General features: G+C 47.5%; 5 protein-coding genes across 12 annotated transcripts; 4 read left to right on the plus strand and 1 right to left on the minus strand.

Annotated features, from left to right (window-relative positions):
* Positions 1–526: 526 nt before the first annotated feature.
* LOC133393915 (uncharacterized) lies at positions 527–736 on the plus strand. The gene has a single exon (XM_061661053.1). The coding sequence runs from the start codon at positions 527–529 to the stop codon at positions 734–736; it is 210 nt and encodes a 69-aa protein (XP_061517037.1).
* LOC1280502 (lipoyltransferase 1, mitochondrial) lies at positions 735–9,774 on the plus strand. The gene is made up of 5 exons (XM_320349.5): positions 735–2,251; positions 3,919–4,026; positions 7,214–7,317; positions 7,407–7,662; positions 7,778–9,774. The coding sequence occupies exons 1-5, from the start codon at positions 1,586–1,588 to the stop codon at positions 7,937–7,939; spliced, it is 1,296 nt and encodes a 431-aa protein (XP_320349.5). The 5' UTR covers positions 735–1,585; the 3' UTR covers positions 7,940–9,774.
* On the minus strand, positions 9,220–12,005 carry LOC1280501 (F-box/LRR-repeat protein 4). 2 transcript variants are annotated; one of them, XM_320348.4, is made up of 2 exons: positions 11,702–12,005; positions 9,220–11,610 (listed from the first exon to the last, which is right to left on the minus strand). In XM_320348.4, exon 2 carries the CDS (start codon positions 11,597–11,599, stop codon positions 9,932–9,934), a length of 1,668 nt encoding a protein of 555 aa, XP_320348.4. In that variant the 5' UTR covers positions 11,600–11,610; positions 11,702–12,005; the 3' UTR covers positions 9,220–9,931. The 2 variants fall into 2 exon arrangements, with proteins under 2 accessions (XP_320348.4, XP_061517026.1); XM_061661042.1 differs by having other exon boundaries at positions 11,698–11,816.
* Positions 12,006–12,159: 154 nt separating this feature from the next.
* LOC1280500 (cytochrome b-c1 complex subunit 7) lies at positions 12,160–13,172 on the plus strand. The gene is made up of 3 exons (XM_320347.5): positions 12,160–12,320; positions 12,529–12,576; positions 12,716–13,172. Exons 1-3 carry the CDS (start codon positions 12,284–12,286, stop codon positions 12,961–12,963), a joined length of 333 nt encoding a protein of 110 aa, XP_320347.5. The 5' UTR covers positions 12,160–12,283; the 3' UTR covers positions 12,964–13,172.
* Positions 13,173–14,055: 883 nt separating this feature from the next.
* LOC4577641 (lysophosphatidylserine lipase ABHD12) lies at positions 14,056–21,730 on the plus strand. Of its 7 annotated transcripts, none has more exons than XM_061661050.1 (6): positions 14,056–18,667; positions 18,855–18,973; positions 19,048–19,226; positions 20,291–20,854; positions 20,927–21,088; positions 21,176–21,730. In XM_061661050.1, exons 1-6 carry the CDS (start codon positions 18,648–18,650, stop codon positions 21,338–21,340), a joined length of 1,209 nt encoding a protein of 402 aa, XP_061517034.1. In that variant the 5' UTR covers positions 14,056–18,647; the 3' UTR covers positions 21,341–21,730. The 7 variants fall into 7 exon arrangements, with proteins under 7 accessions (XP_061517034.1, XP_061517031.1, XP_061517028.1 ...); XM_061661047.1 differs by having other exon boundaries at positions 14,056–16,489; XM_061661044.1 differs by having other exon boundaries at positions 14,056–15,418; positions 15,504–16,489; positions 20,927–21,730.
* The last annotated feature ends 149 nt before the right edge of the window (positions 21,731–21,879 follow it).

Below are 21,879 nucleotides of genomic sequence, written 5' to 3' on the forward strand. Positions count from 1 at the left end.
CCACTGATAACGTTCGTTCCAAACTTTCCGCTCCGTTCCGGTCGCGAAGTGTATACTCAGCCAATACGAGCCACCGACGACACGCACACACATGCACACACTAAACCCATCGCTTCTAGCCGTACGGTACGGTGTGCGTTGTGTGCGCGCGCTTGCGACCAAGAGTGTATAAATTAAATCGCTGCGCTCGCAGCAGAACCCACTCACGTATCAACCATTAGATTCAGCGGACCCGTGCCCGTTCAATTCTCGTCCAGAGAAACGAAAACCACTTTCCAAAATCGCCGCGTCGTGTCTCCGTGTGTGCCCATATGTCTCGCCATTTCACGTCTGTGTATTGCGTAGTGTTCGGGTCGCCACGGCCTACCGTTTGACAGTTGGTGTTGTGTTTTGGTACTGCATTTCGGTGTAATCGCACCAGGTGTCGAAAGCAGGAGAGAAGGAGATAGAGAGCGTGTGTGTGACTGTTCCAGCAAACGACCGTGTAGCAACCGTTTTCGTCCTGGCGTCTGGTCAACAGAAAGGAATGCCCTTTAACTGCAGTCGCGATTGTGTAGGTATTCGATACCGCATCAACTCGCTGCACCAGACCTGGAAGTGGCTGCATCAGACGATCGCCCTGCACGAGTACCTGATTTCGATGAGCGCAGCTGACACGAATATCAGCAGCCGAAAGTCGCACCACCATCCACTACTGCAGCAGAAGAGCATCAGCACTGTTGTGTTGTGTTGCTAGAGCGTAAAGAAACCCCTCCTCTCTTAGGAACAAGGGTGCAGTTTTGTGAGTTGTTGTGTGTGGTGCTACCAGTGTTTTTACTTAAGGCATTTTATATAGTTTTAGCTACCTAGAACTAAGCCGCTAATAGTGTGTAAACAAACAAAAACTCTACTCAGCCTAGCATTGCCTCAAAGCTCTAGTCAAAAACGTGCCTTAACAAAAAAACGCGTAAAGGACAACAAACAACATCATTCCGTGTGTGTGTGTGTGCCTCGTAAAAATAGAACTTTACGTCCGTTAGCTAACAGTGAACACTGCCCCAAACATCATCTCACATCATCATCACCACCTTCGCGACCGTCTCAAGACGTGTGTAGCAAATAGTTCACCGAAGACTGACCAGCGAGACGGATCGTGTGCGTGCGTGTGTGCAACAAGAACGCACCCAAAACCAGTGTGTGGTGAAATATATTCCACAAACCATCGAGAAGATCGAGCCCAAGAACATTAGCATTTTCTTTCTTATTATTTCCTGCGAACTGCGTCAAACCCCAACAGGTGTGTGTCTGCGGCGGGGCTACGAATTTGCGTATCAAAACAAAGCAACCGGTCAAAACATACTTCGCCGTGTCTCTGTCGCCCGAAAAAAAAAAAACAACAACACAAAGAACCTCGCACAAAAAACCACGCACACACGATATAACAAAGAAAGTGCAAGCGAAACTGCGTGTGTGTGCTGCTGCGTGTGTTGGTGATTACGAGAAAGCGCGTGTGTGTGTGCGTTCAATCAGCACAAGCGAACAGCTGGTTATCATCGGCGCTCGACTGAAGAAGAGCGGAAAAAACCCACCAACACTCTCAAGCAAGATGGCTGCCATGGTAGCGAAACGATCGTCGGCGGTTGCTGTTCGATCGCTCTGCCGGATGTACGTCCTGTCATCGGCGTCACCGGCGAGCTCGCGGCTCTTCCGCCCGGGACAGGCGTTGTGCGCCTATTCCACCACGAAACATCCCTTCCAGGGTGGTAATGGCACCACCGAGGGGGGCAATGGTACGAGCAGCCCAACCGGCCACCTGACCATGAGCAGCAGCAGCAAGCAGCTGTCAACGGCCGACATCAAGAAGATTCCCGACGCGGAGGTTCGCAAATCCGTCTTTATCTCGCAGTCGAACGATGTCTTCACGAACCTGGCGCTGGAGGATTGGATCTATCGGAACTTTGACCTGACCCACCATCACATACTGATGCTGTGGATTAACAAACCGTCGGTGGTGATCGGCCGGCATCAGAATCCGTTCTCGGAGACGAACGTGTCGGCACTGGCACGCAATGGGATCGAGCTGGCCCGGCGCAACAGTGGCGGCGGTGCCGTCTACCACGATCTGGGCAACCTGAACTGTACGTTCTTCATGCCGCGGGCCCGGTACGATCGGAAGTACAACCTGACGCTGCTGACGCGCGCCCTGTACCGGGAGTACGGCATCAATGCGGAGCTGTCCGCGCGGGACGATATCGTGCTGCTGGGCAAAAAGGTAAGCTGTGTGGGGGAGAGCAGTTTAAATGGTTTCTGTTTTGGCATTTTAGGTGGAATATGAGAAGATGTAGCGGAAGACAAGAAACATACTGTTACTGTACTTTACGACCTGCTTCTTCTACCCTTAAATATGTAGTATCTCAGGGTTTCCCATAATCATTCAGAGGTGGTTAGGTCAAAATCATACTTTTGGTTAGACACTGAGAAGCTTACCATGGGAAAATCCCAACGAGATTGATGAGAGGCTGGCTGACAGACCTGCCTTGTGCAGTACTCAATCGGCATATTCTTTTTTGCTTTGTTTTTGCCACAATTATCTCTCCCACCAAGGACACTCAGATGCGATATGCCGTTGGTACTGTTGGTGCTACGTGCAATCAATCACGTCGTCCCTTTCCGAAGACGGAGCGCTATTTTTGCACTCCTTTTTTGTGTGTGCTTCTCAGTTCGCATGTTTGCAACACACGCTGATCGCAAGCTAACGAGCTGATCCTCCCTTCAGCTCGACGGTATGCGCATGAGAGCAGCGAGGCGGTGATGTTTCACGTGTTGCGAGCATGACCCACAAAACCGGTTCTCGTCCAAACCCTCTGCGTGCACACAAATCGGAAGGAAGAACACACACATACACAATCATGGCCCGGGCGCACACAAAGCAGCTCTACATACACCGAGTGCACGTGTACTGGGTGCGAATTTGCATAGTTTATGCGCGAACACGCGTGCTCGTCGGTGCGCGAGTGTTATGTGTGTGCGTGTTAGTACGCAGTGTAACATAGTGGGGTCTATAGTCTATAGGGGTCTTTTAGATAAGCCGCGGAAGAGCATCGAATCTTGTTCTTGTGCGCTCCAGCGCTGGAACGGCTAACGACCGCGGCTCACCCTTGAACCGCGAGATTGGATTTCTTGTGAACCGGTGGACACAAAACGCGTCGAACAGATCGCTAGCGGCAGCTCGCACAAATGGTCAAGTGGCTGTTGCTAGGGCAGAAGAGCAGCCCATGGCGATGTTGTTGTTGTTGATGTCCATGGTCTTAAAATGCTGCTTCGGACGGCGTTGCTACGCACGCAGGTCGTTGCCTGTGTGCACTCGCCTACTGGATGATATCTAGAGAGGAGGGAGACTGGGGCTATTAAACCGGCCCTCGTTCTCTTCACTGCTCGCTGGGTAGTGCCCGTACGCTTGATCCATCCTCCGACTATGATGTTGACGATGTCATTGACACTGGCGTTCCGTGATTGAAGATGCCGGTCGTGTGCCTTTGTACCGTTGGATATGCAAAAGTTAGTATAGCGCATATTCAGTTCCTAAAATATGTTCTCGGCTCTCTGCTTGGTAACACTCTATTTCTATTGAACAAGAAGACGGGAACAACAAACCACGATGTCTGCAATGACCCTGGAGTGTGTGTGGTACATTGACGCTTGATTTGATGCTTATCTGGAAAGACATTAAGAATAGAAGTCGAGTTTAGATTGTGTGTTGTGCTCCACTAATCTAATCGGTTGTTTTTGTTTCACGGTTGCCTTGTGATTTTGAGCTCTCTCCCTCTAACTCTCTTTACAATTGCCCTGCCGGAGTGTCAATATAAGGCAACTAGAGTAATTTACTATAACTCCAATTCCTAAGTTTTTCTCTAATCATATTTTCTTCCTTTTTTCTAGATATCCGGCACGGCGGCAAAACTGGGCCAACCGAACGCTTATCACCACTGTACGCTGCTGGTTAACTCGAACAAGCTACACCTGGGTGCATCCCTCGAGAAAGATAACGTAAGTAGAAGAATGCCGGCTTGGGATAGCATCAAATTGAAAACATCAAAACAACACAGCACAGGGAGGATTCACATCCGAAGCGCAAAGCGCTGGCTGTTGTTGCTATGCGAAAAGGCGAAAACAACAGAACAGTCGACAGGCCACACGATGGTCTGATCTAACGTGATAAACCGGTTGGGTCACACCATACCCATAAATAATGTCTTGCCTCTCGCACCATCACTATGCTTCTTGCTGCTGTTATTGCTGCAAGAAGCGGCAACTTCCTACATCCCCGAGCGTTACACCCACCGCGCGACCCTCTCTATTAATGAAAGCGAGAGTGTGGTAGGCTTTTTTGTTCCACACGGAGACACCCGGAGACTCGGCGTCGGGGTGGTTTTTGTGTATATTTTGTGATGATAAATTGTATCACAATGATAAGGCTTTATGGCGGAACAGCTGATAGAGGGAGATAGGGGTTAGAACAATTGCAATTGCAGACGGCGTTTGTGTTTGTTTGATGAACAAAGTTTATTAAACGAGAGGTGCAAAAAAACGGAGCTTTGTTTGAGATAATGTACATGATCAATTGCTCATGATTCTTCTAGAGGGGTCTTGCTTGGGGTGAACTCTCATTACTTCTGTTTTGCAAAACTTGTGTAGCAAACCCTTCCAGAATGGTCCCAGCTGATTGGCACAGCACGCGCGGAATAAATTGTATTGCATCAGCTCTTTGTCCGGGCGCGGTAGGCAATTTCGCACGATGATGAGTTCATCGGCACGATGCAACCACTACCACCACCAATTGAGCAGCTTTGCCCGAACATATCCTTGACCACCCTCACTGAACTTTGTACGGTGAGTCGCCCCTTTTGTTCGAGTGTTCCAGCACCGCTGCACGGAAAGCATCGCAACAAGACGGAACTCTTCATCCAGCGACAACGAACCATGTGTGCGTGGGGTTGATAAACACTAAGTACCCCATCTCACCCCAACGTTCGATAAGGCTCCACCTCCTACCCCCGCACGCCAAACGTATGTTTGGTGTTTGGCACAAAATTAAGGCCAAATGTCTATGAACTGGTTTTGGTGGACCGGTTAGAACCGGCCGTGTACCAGGAGTGATAAGTCTTCTTCTTCCCGGTGCCGGCGTTTTGATTACTTTTTCGGGGGCGAGCGAGGGCAAATGCGTAAAGCAGCACCCCACACACAGCACTTGTTTGTGTGCTTTGTGTGCTGAGCCCGGGAGTGTGATAAGCGTCCCGATGAGGTGGGATGAAAGTCTGTTTCAGTGAACAAGAGTCCCCCCCCCCCTCCTCCATCCATCTTCCTCCCCCACAGACATGTGTTTTGTTATGGCCAGAATTGAACGATAATGATTGGCAAACGACCTTATTTTGGGAAGTAGGTATAAAAACAATGAGAGTTAAAAACTTTCCGCTGTCAAGTTCGCACCGCTTGCAGGAAGAATCGAAGAAGAGTCCATCGGATCACAATGGACCCTTGCGGCTTGTAGTTTGTGTGTGTGTCCGATAACAGATAATGATAAGTTAAGCAGAGGTGTTTGTTTGGGGCTTATTGTCGGCACATCTAGATAATAATGTGTGATCTTCTCAGCAGAGTCTTGCGAGCTTCTTCTTTAATAACCCCGTTGAAGGAGGATAAACATTGGCCATGCGAGGTCAGAATGGATGGTTGGGTAAATATTAGACGCTTATCTACGAAAAAAGTTGTTGAAAGAGCGACAATAACAGTATAATAGTACAATACCTCTGTAAGTAAAGTAACGTAGGATTGATATATGTTCACTTTATGATATAGTGATGGTAAGATCTTATTAAATTTGTCAAGAAATCATGTCTAAAACCCGTATTAAGTCAAAAGTCTTTGCGGAAGAGTTCCGTGATCATGATCCAGACTATATATTAGACTCCATAAGATCGTACGATCCATCACAATCGTACATCACCTTATGCGATGCTACAATCATCCAAGCTATAAGCATAACATTGTGGAATTTAACCTGACTTTGTTGATGTTATTGAGAGTATGTTCTTGTATGTGTAGAACATTCAGAACAACAAAGATGCTTCTTTATAAGAGTCTTGTTAGCTCCCATTGAAGTAGAGCCTCTAAGCTACAATGTATGCTGCCCTGAATGTAGTTGAAGACGAAGTAGTTTAATATCTAGACAAAGAGGGAATCCATCTAGCTATGGGTATGAGAGGAGCAGACCAATCATGTCCAGACTCCTCTGAACGAAGACTTCAAGCATTGGACTCACACCATGAGCCGGTCTCAAATAGAATAAAATCGCTACAGCCGCCTACTGCAACCCCTCGCTTACATTGTAACTAGGCTACATGAAGTTCAACTAGCGCAAATGTGCTCGCCTCGCCTTGTTTGTGTGTGAAAGTGCTTCTATTGGCCGGTCCCTTCACCGTCCCAGTGCCAGTCCCAGGTTGCCTCACCGCCTGTGTGTGAATCTCGGAGGAACCCAGGGCGCGCACCAATTTATCTTGATTAAAATCATTTGGCTTCAGTCAGGTCTAAATGAAAACTGGCGCGAACCGGTTCCACGACCGATAGGGAACCAAACCGGAATCGTGTATAAGGGCCGCCGCCGGGCGGGTGGTCTGCATATGAGTTCCCCTTCCCCTTTCCTGCACTCTCTTCTCTCTCTGTGCAGGCGGGATGCGTTTTTCGATGCCACATATGACGCCGTAACACAGCGGAACACACAGCCCACGACGTCGCCCTTTGTACTGTGACCGCTCGGTGAGGGACTCGTTTCAGGAATAGAACTGAAGGACACCGGTTAATGGTGTGTGTTTTGTTAACATTTTGGAAAGAGGAGAGAAACAGAGGAGGGGCGGGAGGGGTGTCAGTTCATTCGCGGCGATGATAAGGGACTGTTAAACAATCTTGCTTTTGCTTGGCCTCAAGGGAATGAAGTCGAATTGATAGCACATTGGGAGGGGAGTGTGGGGGAGCAGGTAGAGGAGAGGTGTGTGCCATGCTCCCCCCTCGATGGGGGGTTATCTTTGTAGCACACTGGGTGGATGAAAATATGATTTTCTTTTTCTTTTTCGGAGGAAGGTGATCAAGCGTTATGAGAGTGAGAGATGTCTTCCTGCACACGCTTCTTGAAATTAAATTGTTGATCTGATCGTGTGTGTGTTTTTTTACGTGTGTCCCGCAGGTCGAAATAACAAGCAAGGCTACCGCTTCCATTCCATCGCCAATCAAGAACCTCGTGGACGTAAACCGAACCGTAAACATCCAGCAGCTCCTATCGGCCATCGGGTAAGTGTGTGGTGTTTTGCGCTACAATACATTGTGGGGAATTTCGGATTGCGTATTAATCTATCGCCCTTTTCATCCTCATAATACAGCTACGAATTCTTGCGCACCCCGGCCACCCAGCTAACCGACGGGGGTCGCGAGCTGCTGATGAAGCAGCGCGGCTTCCAGCTGATCAATCCCACCGACAAATGGTTCCCGGGCATTACCGAGCTGCGCGAGAACTTCGCCTCCTGGGACTGGCGGTTCGGCAAGACGCCGAACTTCTCCGTCCAGAAAACGATCCAGCTGAAATCGACCACGGCCGCCCACCAGCAAGAGATGAAGGTGAAAGTTGACGTCGAAAAGGTAATGAGGGGGAGAAGTGCTTATCAGCTGTCCCGGGATCTGTGCACACAGGAGAGCTAATACTAATCGGGCCTTTTTTTGTTTTGTCTATCTTCACCGGCACACACACACACAGGCACTGATCAAGGAAATTAGTCTCATCCTGCCGAACCACGAACCGATCCCGGTCGTGTCCGATATGGTGGGCCGGACGTACAGCGAGGACTGCTTCCACGGCATCGCGGAAGCGCTGAAGGGTGCCAGCACCGAGAACATGCAGCAGGCGATGGGCTTATGAAGGTTGGTCCTGCCAGCGACGGGCGCCGCCGTACCCTCTTCCTCGTCGACGGGCGTCGGTACGGAGGACAGTTGAAAGCGAAACGTCGTCGCTGACTCACTTTTCATTTCAAACGACGCTCGTTCTCTATCTCTCTCTCTCTCGTTCTACCACTCCCTTCAATTTGAAATTCAAAAACACCACCGGAACAAACAAACAGCTGGTACGCGTGCGAGCACACGCTGCGTACGAAGCGGCACAGTTAGAATAGTTAGAAGGCTTGTCCTCCTCACACACCACCACCTAGCAGTAGTTAGCAACAGTAGAAAGAAGGGCTCGATCGATCGATCGTACGATCGCATTGCAGTAGTCGGCGGGTTCACGACAACCCTGAACTATTAGAGGCGGGATGGTGGGAGGTGACTTTCTGAGCGCCCTTCTTAGGGTGTCTTGGTACGAAGGGGGATTAGAAAAGCAAATGTCATAATGCATACCGGAAACCGGCCTCCTTCTTCAAGCGAAAAGCCAGTAAACAACAGTTTGAACGGAGTGAACGAAGCAACAAAAAAGAAGCGTCGCCTGCTGTGGTCAATCGATCGACCTTGCATAACACACGCCGGGCATATTGCACCAACAGGCTAATCAGCTGTTGTTTGTCGAAGAGAGGTAGAGCAAGGCAAAATGCAATCGAAGCAAATCCGTTTTACCATCCATCATGGCCCTTGCGCATGCGTCATCCGCTTTCGATTTAGCTCATTTGTTTGTATTAGTTTTTACTTTTAAACCCTTTTTGACCAACAATCGAGCGTGAGACAGAGAGAGTGAAAAAGAGAAAGATGAGTATAAGGAAAAGTCTGGAAACTAATGCACCGCGCGCAATCAGATGATCTGCAGCGCGAACCTGTTTACTTGCTTTATAATTATTACTCTTTGCGCCGTCGCCGCGGATCTTTTTAGTTTGTGAAATTTGCACGTAGGCGCCTTAGGTCGTGCTGTGCTGGTGTGTTAGTGGAACCTGATTGCCTGATCTTTCTTTAATGTGATCTTGAGGATAGATAGGAGAGGCGAAATTGTGATTAGGCTTAAAAATGACCGAGTGTAGAACCCCCGGGGGCGACAAATCCCCATTGGAAAACCTTTTTGACCTTTATGGACTCAACGATAGTGCTCTACCGATCAGGAATCCTCTGTTTTTTTAAGTCTCCCATTTTAATCCGCAACAAAAGTAGTGTAGTGGCATTGGCAGGGCGCGACGGACGGGGTATGCACACACTACTAGTAGTATATAGTGTACGACATGCTTATTGATTATTCTCCATCTTTATTATTGCGGTTAGATTTAGTTACGAGCTTCCTGTGCCGGCACAATGCCGGCTTACCGTTTTGCAAGCAGCAAGGGGGGCGGAAGCAAAGTTACATCAAGAATGCGATCATATCATTTCGTCGTCCCGCTACCGACACACACATCCACACACACCGCTAGCAAGTTTTAGTTGGATGGTGGGGTTGTGTGTCTGTTCGCTTACGTCTAGGTTTTACTACTCTACTTACTTTGTTTGACTTTGGCGTGTTCCTGGATGGTTCGTGTACTGTTTTTGACCTGACCCTAGTATCCTAGTGTAGCGCTTTCCTATGCTTTACTTTCGATTTTGCTTTCCTATTTCAACCGTAGAGTGGTAGTACTGCAGAAGCCTAGTGTTCATGGGAAGGAGTGCGCAGTGTAGCGTTAAGTTGATAGTGTACTTTTTGGATTAATCCCGCAACCCGTTGTTCATAGATTGTTGATCATAAAAGACCAAATAAGATAGGCGATAGGGAAGATAAGGCTAATAAAAGAATTAATGTTGAAAATGAAATGCTGATTTTGTGTGTGTTTTTTAACCAATGCCTTGAATCAGCGGCTTATAATCAAAAGATTTTTGTTTTCACCATCCACTATTCGCCGGAATGATGTGTTCTATACACACGTCGCCTCATCTCTATCTCATCAAACCAGCAAATCTATGACCAATTTCATTGAGTCCCTTCACTCCTCGATTGGTCGAATATGCTGAGTGTTGGAAATTCATTGCGCAAAGCGTTCAACTCATCGTTTAGTATCTCACATTCGGTCAGATCCAGCAGCTGTAGCTCGGGACAGCTCGCCGCAATCGTTTGCAGAAAGGAATCGCTCGACGTCATATAACCGGCAAGTCCTAGTCGTTGTAGGCGCGTACAAGCCTGCACCAGCATAGTTAGCTCATTATCGAAACATTCATTTGAGTTCCAGCTATAGCCGAGGTCGAGCTCTTTTAGATTGATGCAATTATATAGCGCCTCCAGTGCATCCGCAGTCACTATGCACGTCCGATACAGGTTAAGGCTTATTAGCTGCCGGTTGTATTCCCCGATCGTACGGATGATGGAAGATTGCAAATGATATCGTTGACAGAATGTTAAAAGCGTTTCCAACACAGGAAAGGTACAGTACGACAGGTTTAGATGCTGCAGCCCTAGATTATGCTGCAGCAGATGATTGAGCATTTTGATCGAAACGCTTGTCCGGCCCAGATCGAGCGTAACCAACTGCCCGCAATAGGAATGGCTGAACATGTAGTTATTGTCGATGCACGCGCTTTGCATGCAAAGCTCGGTTAGATTGGGACAGAGCTTAAGCATGCGGGACAGATTGACAGATACTCCGAAGCAATTGAGCCGCAAGTGCGTTAGGGTGGCACCGCGACGCTTCAACAATGCATTCACGTCGGAATTGTTGAATACGTCGACATTGCCACACCAGGAGAGATCCAGCTTGCTGATGCCGGTGCATCGTTTCTGCAGCCATTGCAGATGCTGCCTGTTCATCTTATGCCAGTAAGGACGCAGGTTTACCACCCGGTACAGTCGGGCATCGGATACGAGCGCGGCTAACGAATTGCACACCTGTCCAACGTTACGGAGCGACAGCTGATCGAGGTGCGAAAAGATCCTAAACAGCATCTCCTGCGGTAGATCGGTAAGCTTCCTCCCAGTGGCCCTAGTAGGTGGTAGGGCGCTTGAGTCGCGCGTGCCACTGTCCGGGGTGACTCTCCCGTGCGATTTCAATGGTACCGCAGACGACTGATGTAACGTTTCCTCCGAACTGTCTTCCACACCTACCAAAGCAATTCCATCAAAGTTGACGATGGCTTTTACCCGATCACGCGTGTTAAGCTCGAACCGTAGCAACTTTGTCGAGTGTCGAACGGTACGTATCTCTGGGCAGAAGAGCTGGGGCGAACTGTTGCTCAGGACGCCATCATAACGACAATCCCATAGCAGGGACCATTTCTTTGCTTCGGCTCTGTAGGCCCAGATGCGTACCACTGCCCCGGTATGCTTCTTTTCATACCAGCCGACCCTGGACGGGTAGACGGACAGCTCGTATTTCACAATGAAATAAAAATTAACTGGAGCATTATCTTCCGGCGCAACATTCTCCAGCCCGAACTCGGGCATGCTTTGCCACCACGTTCCGAGTTTGGGCGTGGCATAAAGCTTGGCTCTAGGAGTATAGTTCTCCGGTGGTCCGATTAGATTTACCAAAAGAGTATCACTGATATCTGGTATGATCTCGACGTGGATCATCGCGACGTACAACACATACTGCAAACATTCTTCTTTGCTGACCGGCAGTGTTGGGTACTCGATGATTTTATTCATATTTTAACAGCCTGTGGGGAACGAAAATGAGATTAAAGTTAATAGTGAAGGTCATACAATATAATCATATCGTTTGGCAGGATTGAACCGCTGCTTACCTACCGTTAGAATAAAACAAAACATTGAAATTTTACTCTCGAATGTTGAACGAACGCAGACAAAAGACGATCGTTTCTTATCAGATCCAGAAGTAAAGCAATTTTACTGAAGTACAGGGCGAGAAGATCGTTTGTTTTGTTATACATACCTCACTGTTATACTGATTCTACACGACTTGTGCGAACATTGCCCGCAAAACTCCATGAACTAAAACAACACTCAGATTGTTATCAACTTTTATCCCTGAAATTTAGTATGAAATTTTCCCAAACAAGATATTACTGTTGTTGTGCAGAAATAAAGTAAATTTAAATCGTTCTTTTCGTGTTTCAAATTGTCCGGCTCGAAATGTACGCATTGCATCCACCTCTTTCTGTTGTCTTTTCATTGCCGATTTCACCGCACATCACCCAGAAGTCAACAGTGTACTATAAACTCCCGCTTGTCAAATCGCGCTGACGTCTCTGCGCTCGCCAATTGCACAAACGTCAAGCACGCAGATTCGTTCTCGTTTTTTGCAAAGTCCCAAGAAGTTGTGCTTAACATTTCGGGAAGGATTTTTCCGAGCGTTTTTTCACGATAAAAATGTCGTACCTCGCACGCAAAGGACCTGCCGTCTACTGTGAGTGGTTGTTGAAATTTTAAAGCGTTCCATCGTACCTGCTGTGCCGTTTTTTGCCTCCGCAAAGTCTTATTGTTTTGACGAGGCACGGTCAGCGTTCGGCGCAACAAATTACATAATGTTAAGAAAATTGTGTCCTTAGATTCCGGTGCGGTAAAGCGGGGTTTGCGTGCATTGTTTACTAACTGCTTTTTCCATTTTTTTGCAGCTGCCCTCGGCAAATGGGCCTACAATATGGCCGGATTCAACCAGTACGGTGAGTGTTACGGGGTTTGTTATTGTGACGCACGGACGGAACGTTAAGCACAGCTCACCCTCCCCGTGTTCTGGTTCGCGTTGACCTTGCTGCGAATGGCAAACTGATCCGGATGTTTTTCCCATCCGTATTACCACAGGTCTGCACCGCGACGACTGTCTGTATGAGAACGAGGACGTGAAGGAGGCGATCCGCCGCCTGCCGGAGAAGCTGAAGGATGAGCGCAATTTCCGCATCACGCGCGCCCTCCACCTGTCGATGACGAAAACGATCCTGCCGAAGGAACAGTGGACCAAGTACGAGGAGGACACCAAATACCTCGAGCCGTACCTGCAGGAGGTGGTCCGGGAGCGCGAGGAGAAGGTCAAGTGGGAATCGAACAAGTAAACCTTTTTTTCGTGCGAGATGCGTTTCGAAACGAAGATATGCGCACTGTGCCGTGGTGGTGGCGATAACTCGCCGCGCGTTATGAACATCTACCGCTAAAAGGGGGTGCGGGACGTTGGAAGGTGGCCTTCCCGCCGGTACCCCGTCACGGCATTTGTGTGGGAATTATTGTGAAGCATTAGGAATAAATCATGTATCGTTGAACCACACTCAGCTGAAGAGTCGCGTTTGTGTCTATGTGAACAACAGCGGAACGAATCGAGAAAGCTCTACAGCAGCGGCAGCAAACACGACACGAAGAAAGCTTCGGTCCAAGCAACCTCGAGCAAAAGCTCTCCCGTCCACTGTCAGCTGGTTTTGACAGCCGTTTGTTTACATACAGACACGCATTGCCAGCACGTCGAAGGGATGATCGTGCGTAGCAAAATGTTAATTAGTTAAAAATAAACCAAAAAACCAGTGCCGATGACGAAGGAAGGAAGTTTAACTGTAAAATGTAAGTAACTGTGCTGAATAATCATACTTTGCGACACGTGCTCTTTTCATTCGTGTTTTTGGTTTGCTGTTTTGTGTCACTGGTGTCACTTGTCTATCGATGCGGTCTCATCGATCTGTTCACCGTATGGGAAAGAGGTGTTTGCCATCGATTAATCTCACCCCCCAAAAAAAACGCACATTTATCTACACTGTGCGTGTAATCGATGGGTTAATAGCGACTGCTAATCATTTTGATAAACATTATCTCCTAATCGTCTATGACTTTTCTTTGCTGAAAATGTACCATTTGTTGGCATCCTGGCTTGTGACTCGATTTTCTTTCCTGTTTAAGTTGTTGATTAGTTCATCTGGTGACTATTCGTAACCTTTACATCATCTTTATCCTCTTTTTCCTTTACGAAAACGTGTTTTACCATTGCCAATTTGTGTATTTAACAGAGCATTAAGGAAAAGCCTTCACAGACACTCACACACTCCGTACGTAAAAGCAAAAGGGCAATTATGTTCTCGTCATTAAACATGTACCACGAATCCCCCCTCCTCCCCCCTGCTTTCCGCATACTGAACCGTTTCGGTAACCTATTTTAATTGCAGCGTACTACAAGTGCAATTACATCACCACGGCTGGCCTCCACCACGGTTGCTGCTCGGCCGGCTCCCCTACAGGCGACTGCACTCTCCCGGTGTCATCGGTGCCGAACATTGTTCCCGAGTTGCTTTTTTCTGCTCTCGCCTCGTCTTGCCCTTAAACGGTAGACAGGATCAACGTCGACGTCAACGTCAAACTACAACTACACGAAAACGTGTGCCAAACTGCGACACTAAAAACCGACATCGTTAACGTTCGTACTAGCTGCTGTGTGCGACAGCGCCTGAACCAGTGACGCAGTCATCAAAATTGTCCTAAATATTTCGGACTTTGGACTGCTCTAACTCGTAAACAGTAAGACGAAGAGGCATGCTGGGGATAGGAACGCTCCTAGGAGCGTAGAAAACCCGTTTAAAACGTGACTTAAATTTTAAAGTTCGTTTTTGTGCTTCCAAATGAGCACACACCATTAGAATTGGTAGATAAAGTCAGTTGTACACATTTGCTCGGTTGCCAAAAAATCGCAAACACAGCCAAACAACGCAAAAGGGGGAATTTGCTTCGTTTTTCCTTTTTATGCGCAAACATTTTACGCAACCACGATCGTGCGGGGAGCGCCCGCGTCGACCTGCGCGAACGATTTTTTGCCAGCACGGTTTTCCCTAAATTTTCCTTTGCACACACACACAGACACAATCGAGAAAGAGAACATCCCGGACGCTATTAATGAAACAAAAGCGGGGAGATTTGGTGGGCAATTTTGTGCGATTTTGCTCTCCCGTTTGCCCGTTTGCACTGCGCTGTGTGGTGGTAACAGTTTTGCATCACCGTTCAACCGGCGTGAACGTTCGTTGCCGGTATTTTGAGAGTGTGGAAAATAGCGCCAGCAGTGCATTTTAACGTTTTCCATCGCATCATAGCAAGCGCTGCAAGGTTTATCGGGAAGTTTTCCCCCTTTTGCTTAAAATTTCAACGGTTATCATCTAGCTGCGTGTGTGTGTGACGCGTGCAAAAGCATATGTTTTGATACGGCAACTGGTGGGGAGCGGTGGGTGTTTATACAGCTGGCAAAGTGCAATTTAATCATCCCTTTCCATCCCCCCCTGTGAGTGTGTAATCGAAGGTTCGTATTTTTCTGTTACGAGCCGGTCCCATCAGGGCAAGTAAGGCAGAAAGCGGAGAAGGCGGTGGCGCAACGGACGGCAGCACAACATAACCGAGGAGCGGAGGGGGTTCGAGCACACGAACGCATCGCCATCGTAGTCGTCGTGGTCGTCGTGTCAGCATCGTCGGAGGAAGTTGTGCGAATTCAGCGGCCGAACCGTACGCAGGCATGTACTGGTCCGTCAAGCGGCGCGCTTTGAAAAGGTGATTACGAATGTGTTTGAATGGAGTGTGTGAAGTTTTAGTGTTGAGTGTTGATTTTCCCTTGCTTCCTCCATACATTCCAAAGTGTGTGTGCCCAAATCCCAAAATTTAATCAACAAACGGAGCAATAATTATGACGCTGTAGGAATTGTTAACGACACCATCATCCCTTCACCAAAAAAGGGCGTCTCCATGACGACGTTGTGAGAGTGTGTTTGTGTGTGCGCTCGTGTGTGAGTAAATTTTACGCATCGGGAAACCGGCTCAGGAACCGTGAATTTGTATGCGCTCTTGACAAACACTGCCAACAGAGACCAACAACAAGTGTGTTTACATTCGCTCGCTACTGACAGGCACCGCTGGGCTGGTATTATTGCGCTATCGGAAACAGTATTTGCCGAAATAGGGCGCCGCGGCTTGTGACCACCGCTAAATAAGTGTCGGGAGTGTTCGCGACATACAAAAGCCCCGATCCCGACGCGGTTCTATTCGCGTATCAAGTTCGATTCGATTGCAGACGGCCAAGTGAATCAGTCTCGAGCAGGCCGCAGCTCAGTTTCTCTTTGTGTGGTGTACAAAGGGGTGTGCCACTGTGTGTGTTTCCTGCTTCCGGTTTTTATGCACAAGCAGAAAGAAGATTCTTGGAAGAAAGTGTGTTAGTGTGGGTGTGTATGTAGATGATTCACGATCCCAATCCACCCATCATCAGCTGGAACCGTTCGTGTGTGCGGAGTGAACAGAGTCACATTGAAGTGTCCCCTTGCCTGGTGCTTGGCGTGTGTGTGTGTGAGCTTGTGTGTGCCGTGTGACGATCCTGTGCTTTTTCTCAACCTCTCCCTTAAGCTACCACCTCTCCCCTCCCCCAATTCTAACACACGCCCCCTTGCAGGGGAATCCTTGCTGTGACAGAGGCAATCGCACCTTTCCCACCTTAAACCTTAAAGGAACGCGGCAGGAAATAATACCCCACCAGCACAGGATGGCCATGTTCGATCTCGATCGTCTCATAACCGATCTCTTCAAGACGACCGTCCTGCCCGGGATAGCGATCGGGCTGTGGTTGACCGATTTGTAAGTAAAATGACGGGAGTGCGATATCTGTCCGACTTCTTCGGTTGGCACCGAACTTCTTTGTCCCGTGTGTGTGTGTGTATCTGTGTGTCCGAGATCGCGTTTTGCTTGTACTTTGTCTTCTTTGCACTACTGCACCCACACACACACACACACGCAACAGATTTATCTTGATGTTATGCAAGCGTATTCGCCGGGACGTGGGGAAAAGGTCGCACAGCTTCTTGGCGAGTGAATAAATGCCCACGGACACTGGAGCGGTGGAATCGTTAATAGAATTAAAATGTCTTGGCCCGTCTGGTGCACATTTAAATCACAGATCGCGCCACCATGACGACGATCTGGTGCGCGGACAGTTCTAGAAGATCGTGTGAATGATCATTCCCCTTTGTTTGCCACTTTAGCTTTGCTTCCTGCGCGCCATCGTATGTAGTTCCGTTGCTGTTTTTCTAATGCTTGCTCGTTTTTCTTACATTCTATTGCACTACGTGCTTGCATGAAATTGAAATAAATATTTGTTCTATTCTTTATAATTTCTTTTTCACATCGTTTCCATGAGATAATTGTTCTATTTTGCCGCTCCGGTTATCTTCTTTTTGCACGATCGGTTCTTGCTTGAATGCAGTTCTCTGTGTTTTCTTTTTCTTTTTGTTGTTCACGATGGCGCCCATTTCATAAACAAATGCTCTCTCTCACCCTCTCTGCTCCCCCATTGGCGCAAAAACCACGAGGGTTGAACTTTGTACTGACTGGTTATCATTGTTATGTATGTTTTATGAAACACAAGTTGTACCTCTCTACATGATTGTTTCAAACCGAACCACATTCTATTCGTTTCCTACATTGTGGATGCATTTCAAGGTCTTTTGTTGAATTTAATAATCTTCTTCTTCTATTTGGGACGTAAACGTCCTAGGGGAACATACTGCTGGGTCTATCTTAAGTCTTATAAAGGCTTTCGAGACTTAGTTCAGTACACCACTATACTACTACAGCCGTATAACATAAGTTAATTATTTCTACGGGGGGACGCGGGTTCCATTGTAGAGTTGAACCCACGACAAGCATGTCGTAAAGTCGAGTACGAGTACGAGTTGACGACTGTACCACGGGACCAAATTGTCATTGTGGTAGTTCGAATTGAAGTTGGTTGTTACGAGAATAGCGTATGCTCGAGCTTCTAACAGTCAAACAATTGAAATGATCAATTGTAGTATTATACATTTTGTGATTTTAACAAGCAGAGTCTTGATTAATGGTTGACCCTACTTAATCAAGGTCCTTTGCATTACCTTTGCATTACCAAAACAATGAAATTACTTTTAAAAAAACTCATCTACGTATAGATATACACTTCGAACTACGAAATGATTTAATCGTATGGTAAGGAGTATACTTTTGTCTTTGGATTTTGACTAAAAATATTTACTTCTGCATAATAATCCACAACATTTGCTTCGGTATTTTCATTATTCAAATCCTTAGCTTTGTATTCTTTTATTTTCACAATTTAAAATGATGCTTCTACTTGCTTCTTAGCTATTGATGCACTTGAATTATTGTTTTCGTGTTTTTCATCTTTCGCCTTTTCACCACTAATACACTATTTATTCTCCTACTCACATATATGTGTGTTTGATGTTTTAGTTGTTCGTTTTTATTGCTCCACAATCATCTTCTGCTTTAGCTATGTTGAAAAAATGTCACCTATCCTAAGGAGTGCTAGTAAGCAAACTACAAACTTTAACTTTGTTTTGCTCACACCAACACCAACACCACGAGTCTCGCCGTACCGGTTTTTGCCAGTGCCACACAGTACACAGTACTTTGATTGCAGAGATAACGAAGATGTGGTGCAGATCTTCGCCCCAGATTACGTGACACGCCAGCGGGGGAAAGGAGATAGTTTATTTGCCGCTTTTTTCAGGGTCAAGTGCAGAGGAGGCGTGCACTCACAACAAGTGCGCACGCTGTCTTCATCCAACCCACACCACACAAACACAAATGTAGGGGCCACTTCCTTTGCAATTTGTGCCGGTTTTGTGCGGCGAAGAAGTAGAGTCTACATCTAGTGTGTGCGCACCGAGCCTAAGTACACGCGCCCACACTAATCGCACTCGAACGCGCGTTGCACCACGTCGAATGCACCGTCGCCAAGATGATGCCCCTCTGCCGCAAGTAATGCATTTGCTGTGCTAAGTGTGTCGTTTAGGTGTTGTCTTCGTGTTGTTCTCTTTATTTTGTTTGAATTTTAAAGACCGTTTTCCATCAAATTATTACTATTTCCGTGAGCTGATAGTCTTCCTTTTAAAGGATGTGTGAAAAATGTGTATCTAATCACGTTTCGTTCGCTTCCTACTTCCAGAATCGGTCGATGTACGTGTGCGGTTGCGGTGCTGCTATTTCTCGTCGGGTTCGTCATACTACCGATCATCTTCAAGTATTCGTACGCACTCCAGAAAAGCATCCTCTTTCTCACCTTCAGTAAGTGATCCAAAACAAAAAGCCTGCCCCCTTCCGATCGAATGTGCAAGTCTGATTTTTCCCTCCCTTTGCAGTAACCTACCCACCGAACCTGGACCTGAAGCGGCCGGAAAAGAGTGGCCTGTACGCGACGAGAAACTTCTACGTCAACCATCACGACCACGAGGAGGACCTCGAGGTGAACGTTGCCGTGTGGCACGTGCTGCCGCTCGATTTGGTGCGCCGCTATGCGAAGGAATTGCACGTCGACGAGGTAAGCGGGAAGCGTGGCAGCATCCGATCGTGGCGTGCATCCACCGTAATGATGCGCTCCGTGCGAATTTGCCTCAAGCGCACGCTTCAATCATCCCCCTTTGCCGCGGGACGCTCGATCGCCGCGACGATCGAGCTACTACTTTTACGTTCGGAGGTTATTTTTACAATTTTGTCAACCAAATGCTGCGCGCACAGCATTCGGTTTTTGGTCGCGCGACGCCATTCGGCTGGGGGAGACGGGCGAGACCTTGGTGCCGGGGCCAGGTGCCGGGAGGGTTACGATCATTTTGATCCATTATGCAATTAGCTACAAGGGAGAAAAACGGAAAACGCTCCTACAAGGCTAAGTTAAGGGAGTGTTGTTGGTCTTTCCATTTTACCAAGGGCCGTTTTTCACGGAAAAAAGACTATCAGGAAAGAAGGAAATCAATAAGTGAAATAATTAATGTAATGCTGCCACCGTTCCGTTATTGCTTTACGATTTATTAACGTAGTTTTTTGTTGTAGCTTGACTGTTAACATGCTTTGTGGAACGGAACAAAACGATGGTGTGTGGATATGAATATTGTATGCCTCAATTTCATCGCGCCAAGTGTTAGCTTTCACATGACGGTACTAACGAGAGAGAGAAAAACGAATGCTAGGAAAAAAGATTTAATTGATTGAAATTGTAAACACATTGGGAAAGAAAATTGAACACTTTTGTTGTCTAGTTTTGCTCTTTTTCTTTCAATTATTTTGTTGACGAGAAAGAGCCTCTTTTTAAAAACGATAGCAACAAGCTGATTGTCGACTCACACTAACTTACATACATTGTTAGAAATGGCTCCAAGATGTTGCTTTTATCAGTGTCACTAGAAATGTTAGTCAAGCTTAATCGTTTGATAAACAGAGCGATTATCAATGGCACTCCTGGAGTGACTTGTAGTTTCAGTTGATGGGAATTTACAACGCGAGTGAGTCATCACTTTGACAGGGAATTTCGCGATAAAAGCAAAACTTTACTTTGCAGCAATGAGAACAAACATTTTCTAACAATTCTTCCCCTTACTGCTTCCCCAGCGAACGATAGCAAACAAAACGCTCCCAACGATAGATGGCATCACGAGCAACGGTGGTAGCATCGTTGCCGATGAAAAACATCACGCCGGTGATCGTTACAAAGGGATCGAAAAAGTGCTGCGCTCGGACGGGTTTCAGCTAACCGATGAGAAACACCAGCGCGACCTGTTCGAGGAGACGCTGCGGGCCACGACGAACGATGTGGTGCTGTACTTGCACGGAAATACGGCATCGCGCGGCGCCCCGCACCGGGTCGAGCTGTACCAGATGCTACGGGCGCTGAACTATCACGTGATAGCGATCGACTACCGTGGGTACGGTGATTCGGCCAACCTGTCGCCGTCCGAGCTGGGCGTCGTGTACGATGCGCTGGCCGTGTATCAGTACATCACCAGCATCACCAACAATCCGGTCTACCTGTGGGGCCATTCGCTCGGGACGGGCGTTTCCACGCATCTGCTGTCGCTGCTGACCGAGATGAGTCTGCCGGGGCCGAAAGCGGTCGTGCTGGAGAGTCCGTTTAACAACATCAAGGAAGAGATATGTGCCCATCCATTTTCAAAGGTGAGCGATTGGTTGTATGTGCTTGCGGAGTTGATTAGAAATAACCATTTCGCTCCTGTTTTTTCTTTGTAGTTATACCGTCACCTGCCATGGTTCGACTACCTGATCTCCAGACCAATGTACAAGAATAAGCTGCGCTTCGAGTCCGACCAGCATATTGCCGAGTTCCGCCAGCCGGTGCTGATACTGCACGCGGAGGACGATCTCGTGGTGCCATTTGAATTAGGCTATAAGGTAAGTGTAATGGGCGGCGCTCCACGCTCCCTCCAACATGGCTGGTGCAGTAGTACAGCTTTCTTCTACTCCCCCCCCCTCCCCCAGCTTTACCGCAAAGCGCTAGACATGCGGGGCAAATCGTGGGGCCCGATCGAGTTCCATCGGTTCGAGAAGAGCAGCCACTACGGCCACAAGTACATCTGCCGGGCGCCGAATCTGCCCGAGATTATTGTGCGCTTTTTCCACGCGTACCGCGACGCACAATACTGAGGCGGTGAGAGGGGAAAAGTGTGGCAAATTGCAGAGTTGCATATAAGTTACTCGTTATTTGTTACGTTAGGCTGTAGTTAAGTGGACTGAGTGAAAAGTGTCTAGAAGGAAGTGCTTTCGCAGGGTGTTTATGCTGTGTACCGTGTAGTGGCGCGTACCGCAGTTGACCAAATGTTGCAACACATCGTTCGAATTTAGCCAGTGTCAGGGTTTATTAAGAGCGTGGAGAAATGTTCGATTTCCCCCCCCGCGGAAAGTAATTAGATATAACGGCGTGTATTTCGGTCGATTTAGCTTACGAGTGTCTACATGAGAGATTCGTTTTTAGATGAACTATTTCGTAGAAGTAATCCCTCTGAACAATAAATGAACTAAATAAGAAAAAAAAAACGTTTCCATCAACTAACTCTAAATATTCTCATACAGATGTGAAAAATTCGAAAAATAACGACTAAAACATTGAGAAGCAAGCTCGGCGGTTGAAGAAGAAATCAGATGACGATGGAAAGAGAGTGGTTGTAAGTAAGTAGTTATATCCA

This window comes from Anopheles gambiae, chromosome 3 (assembly GCF_943734735.2).
Source record: "Anopheles gambiae chromosome 3, idAnoGambNW_F1_1, whole genome shotgun sequence".
In the NCBI taxonomy this organism is placed as follows: Eukaryota; Metazoa; Arthropoda; class Insecta; order Diptera; family Culicidae; genus Anopheles; species Anopheles gambiae.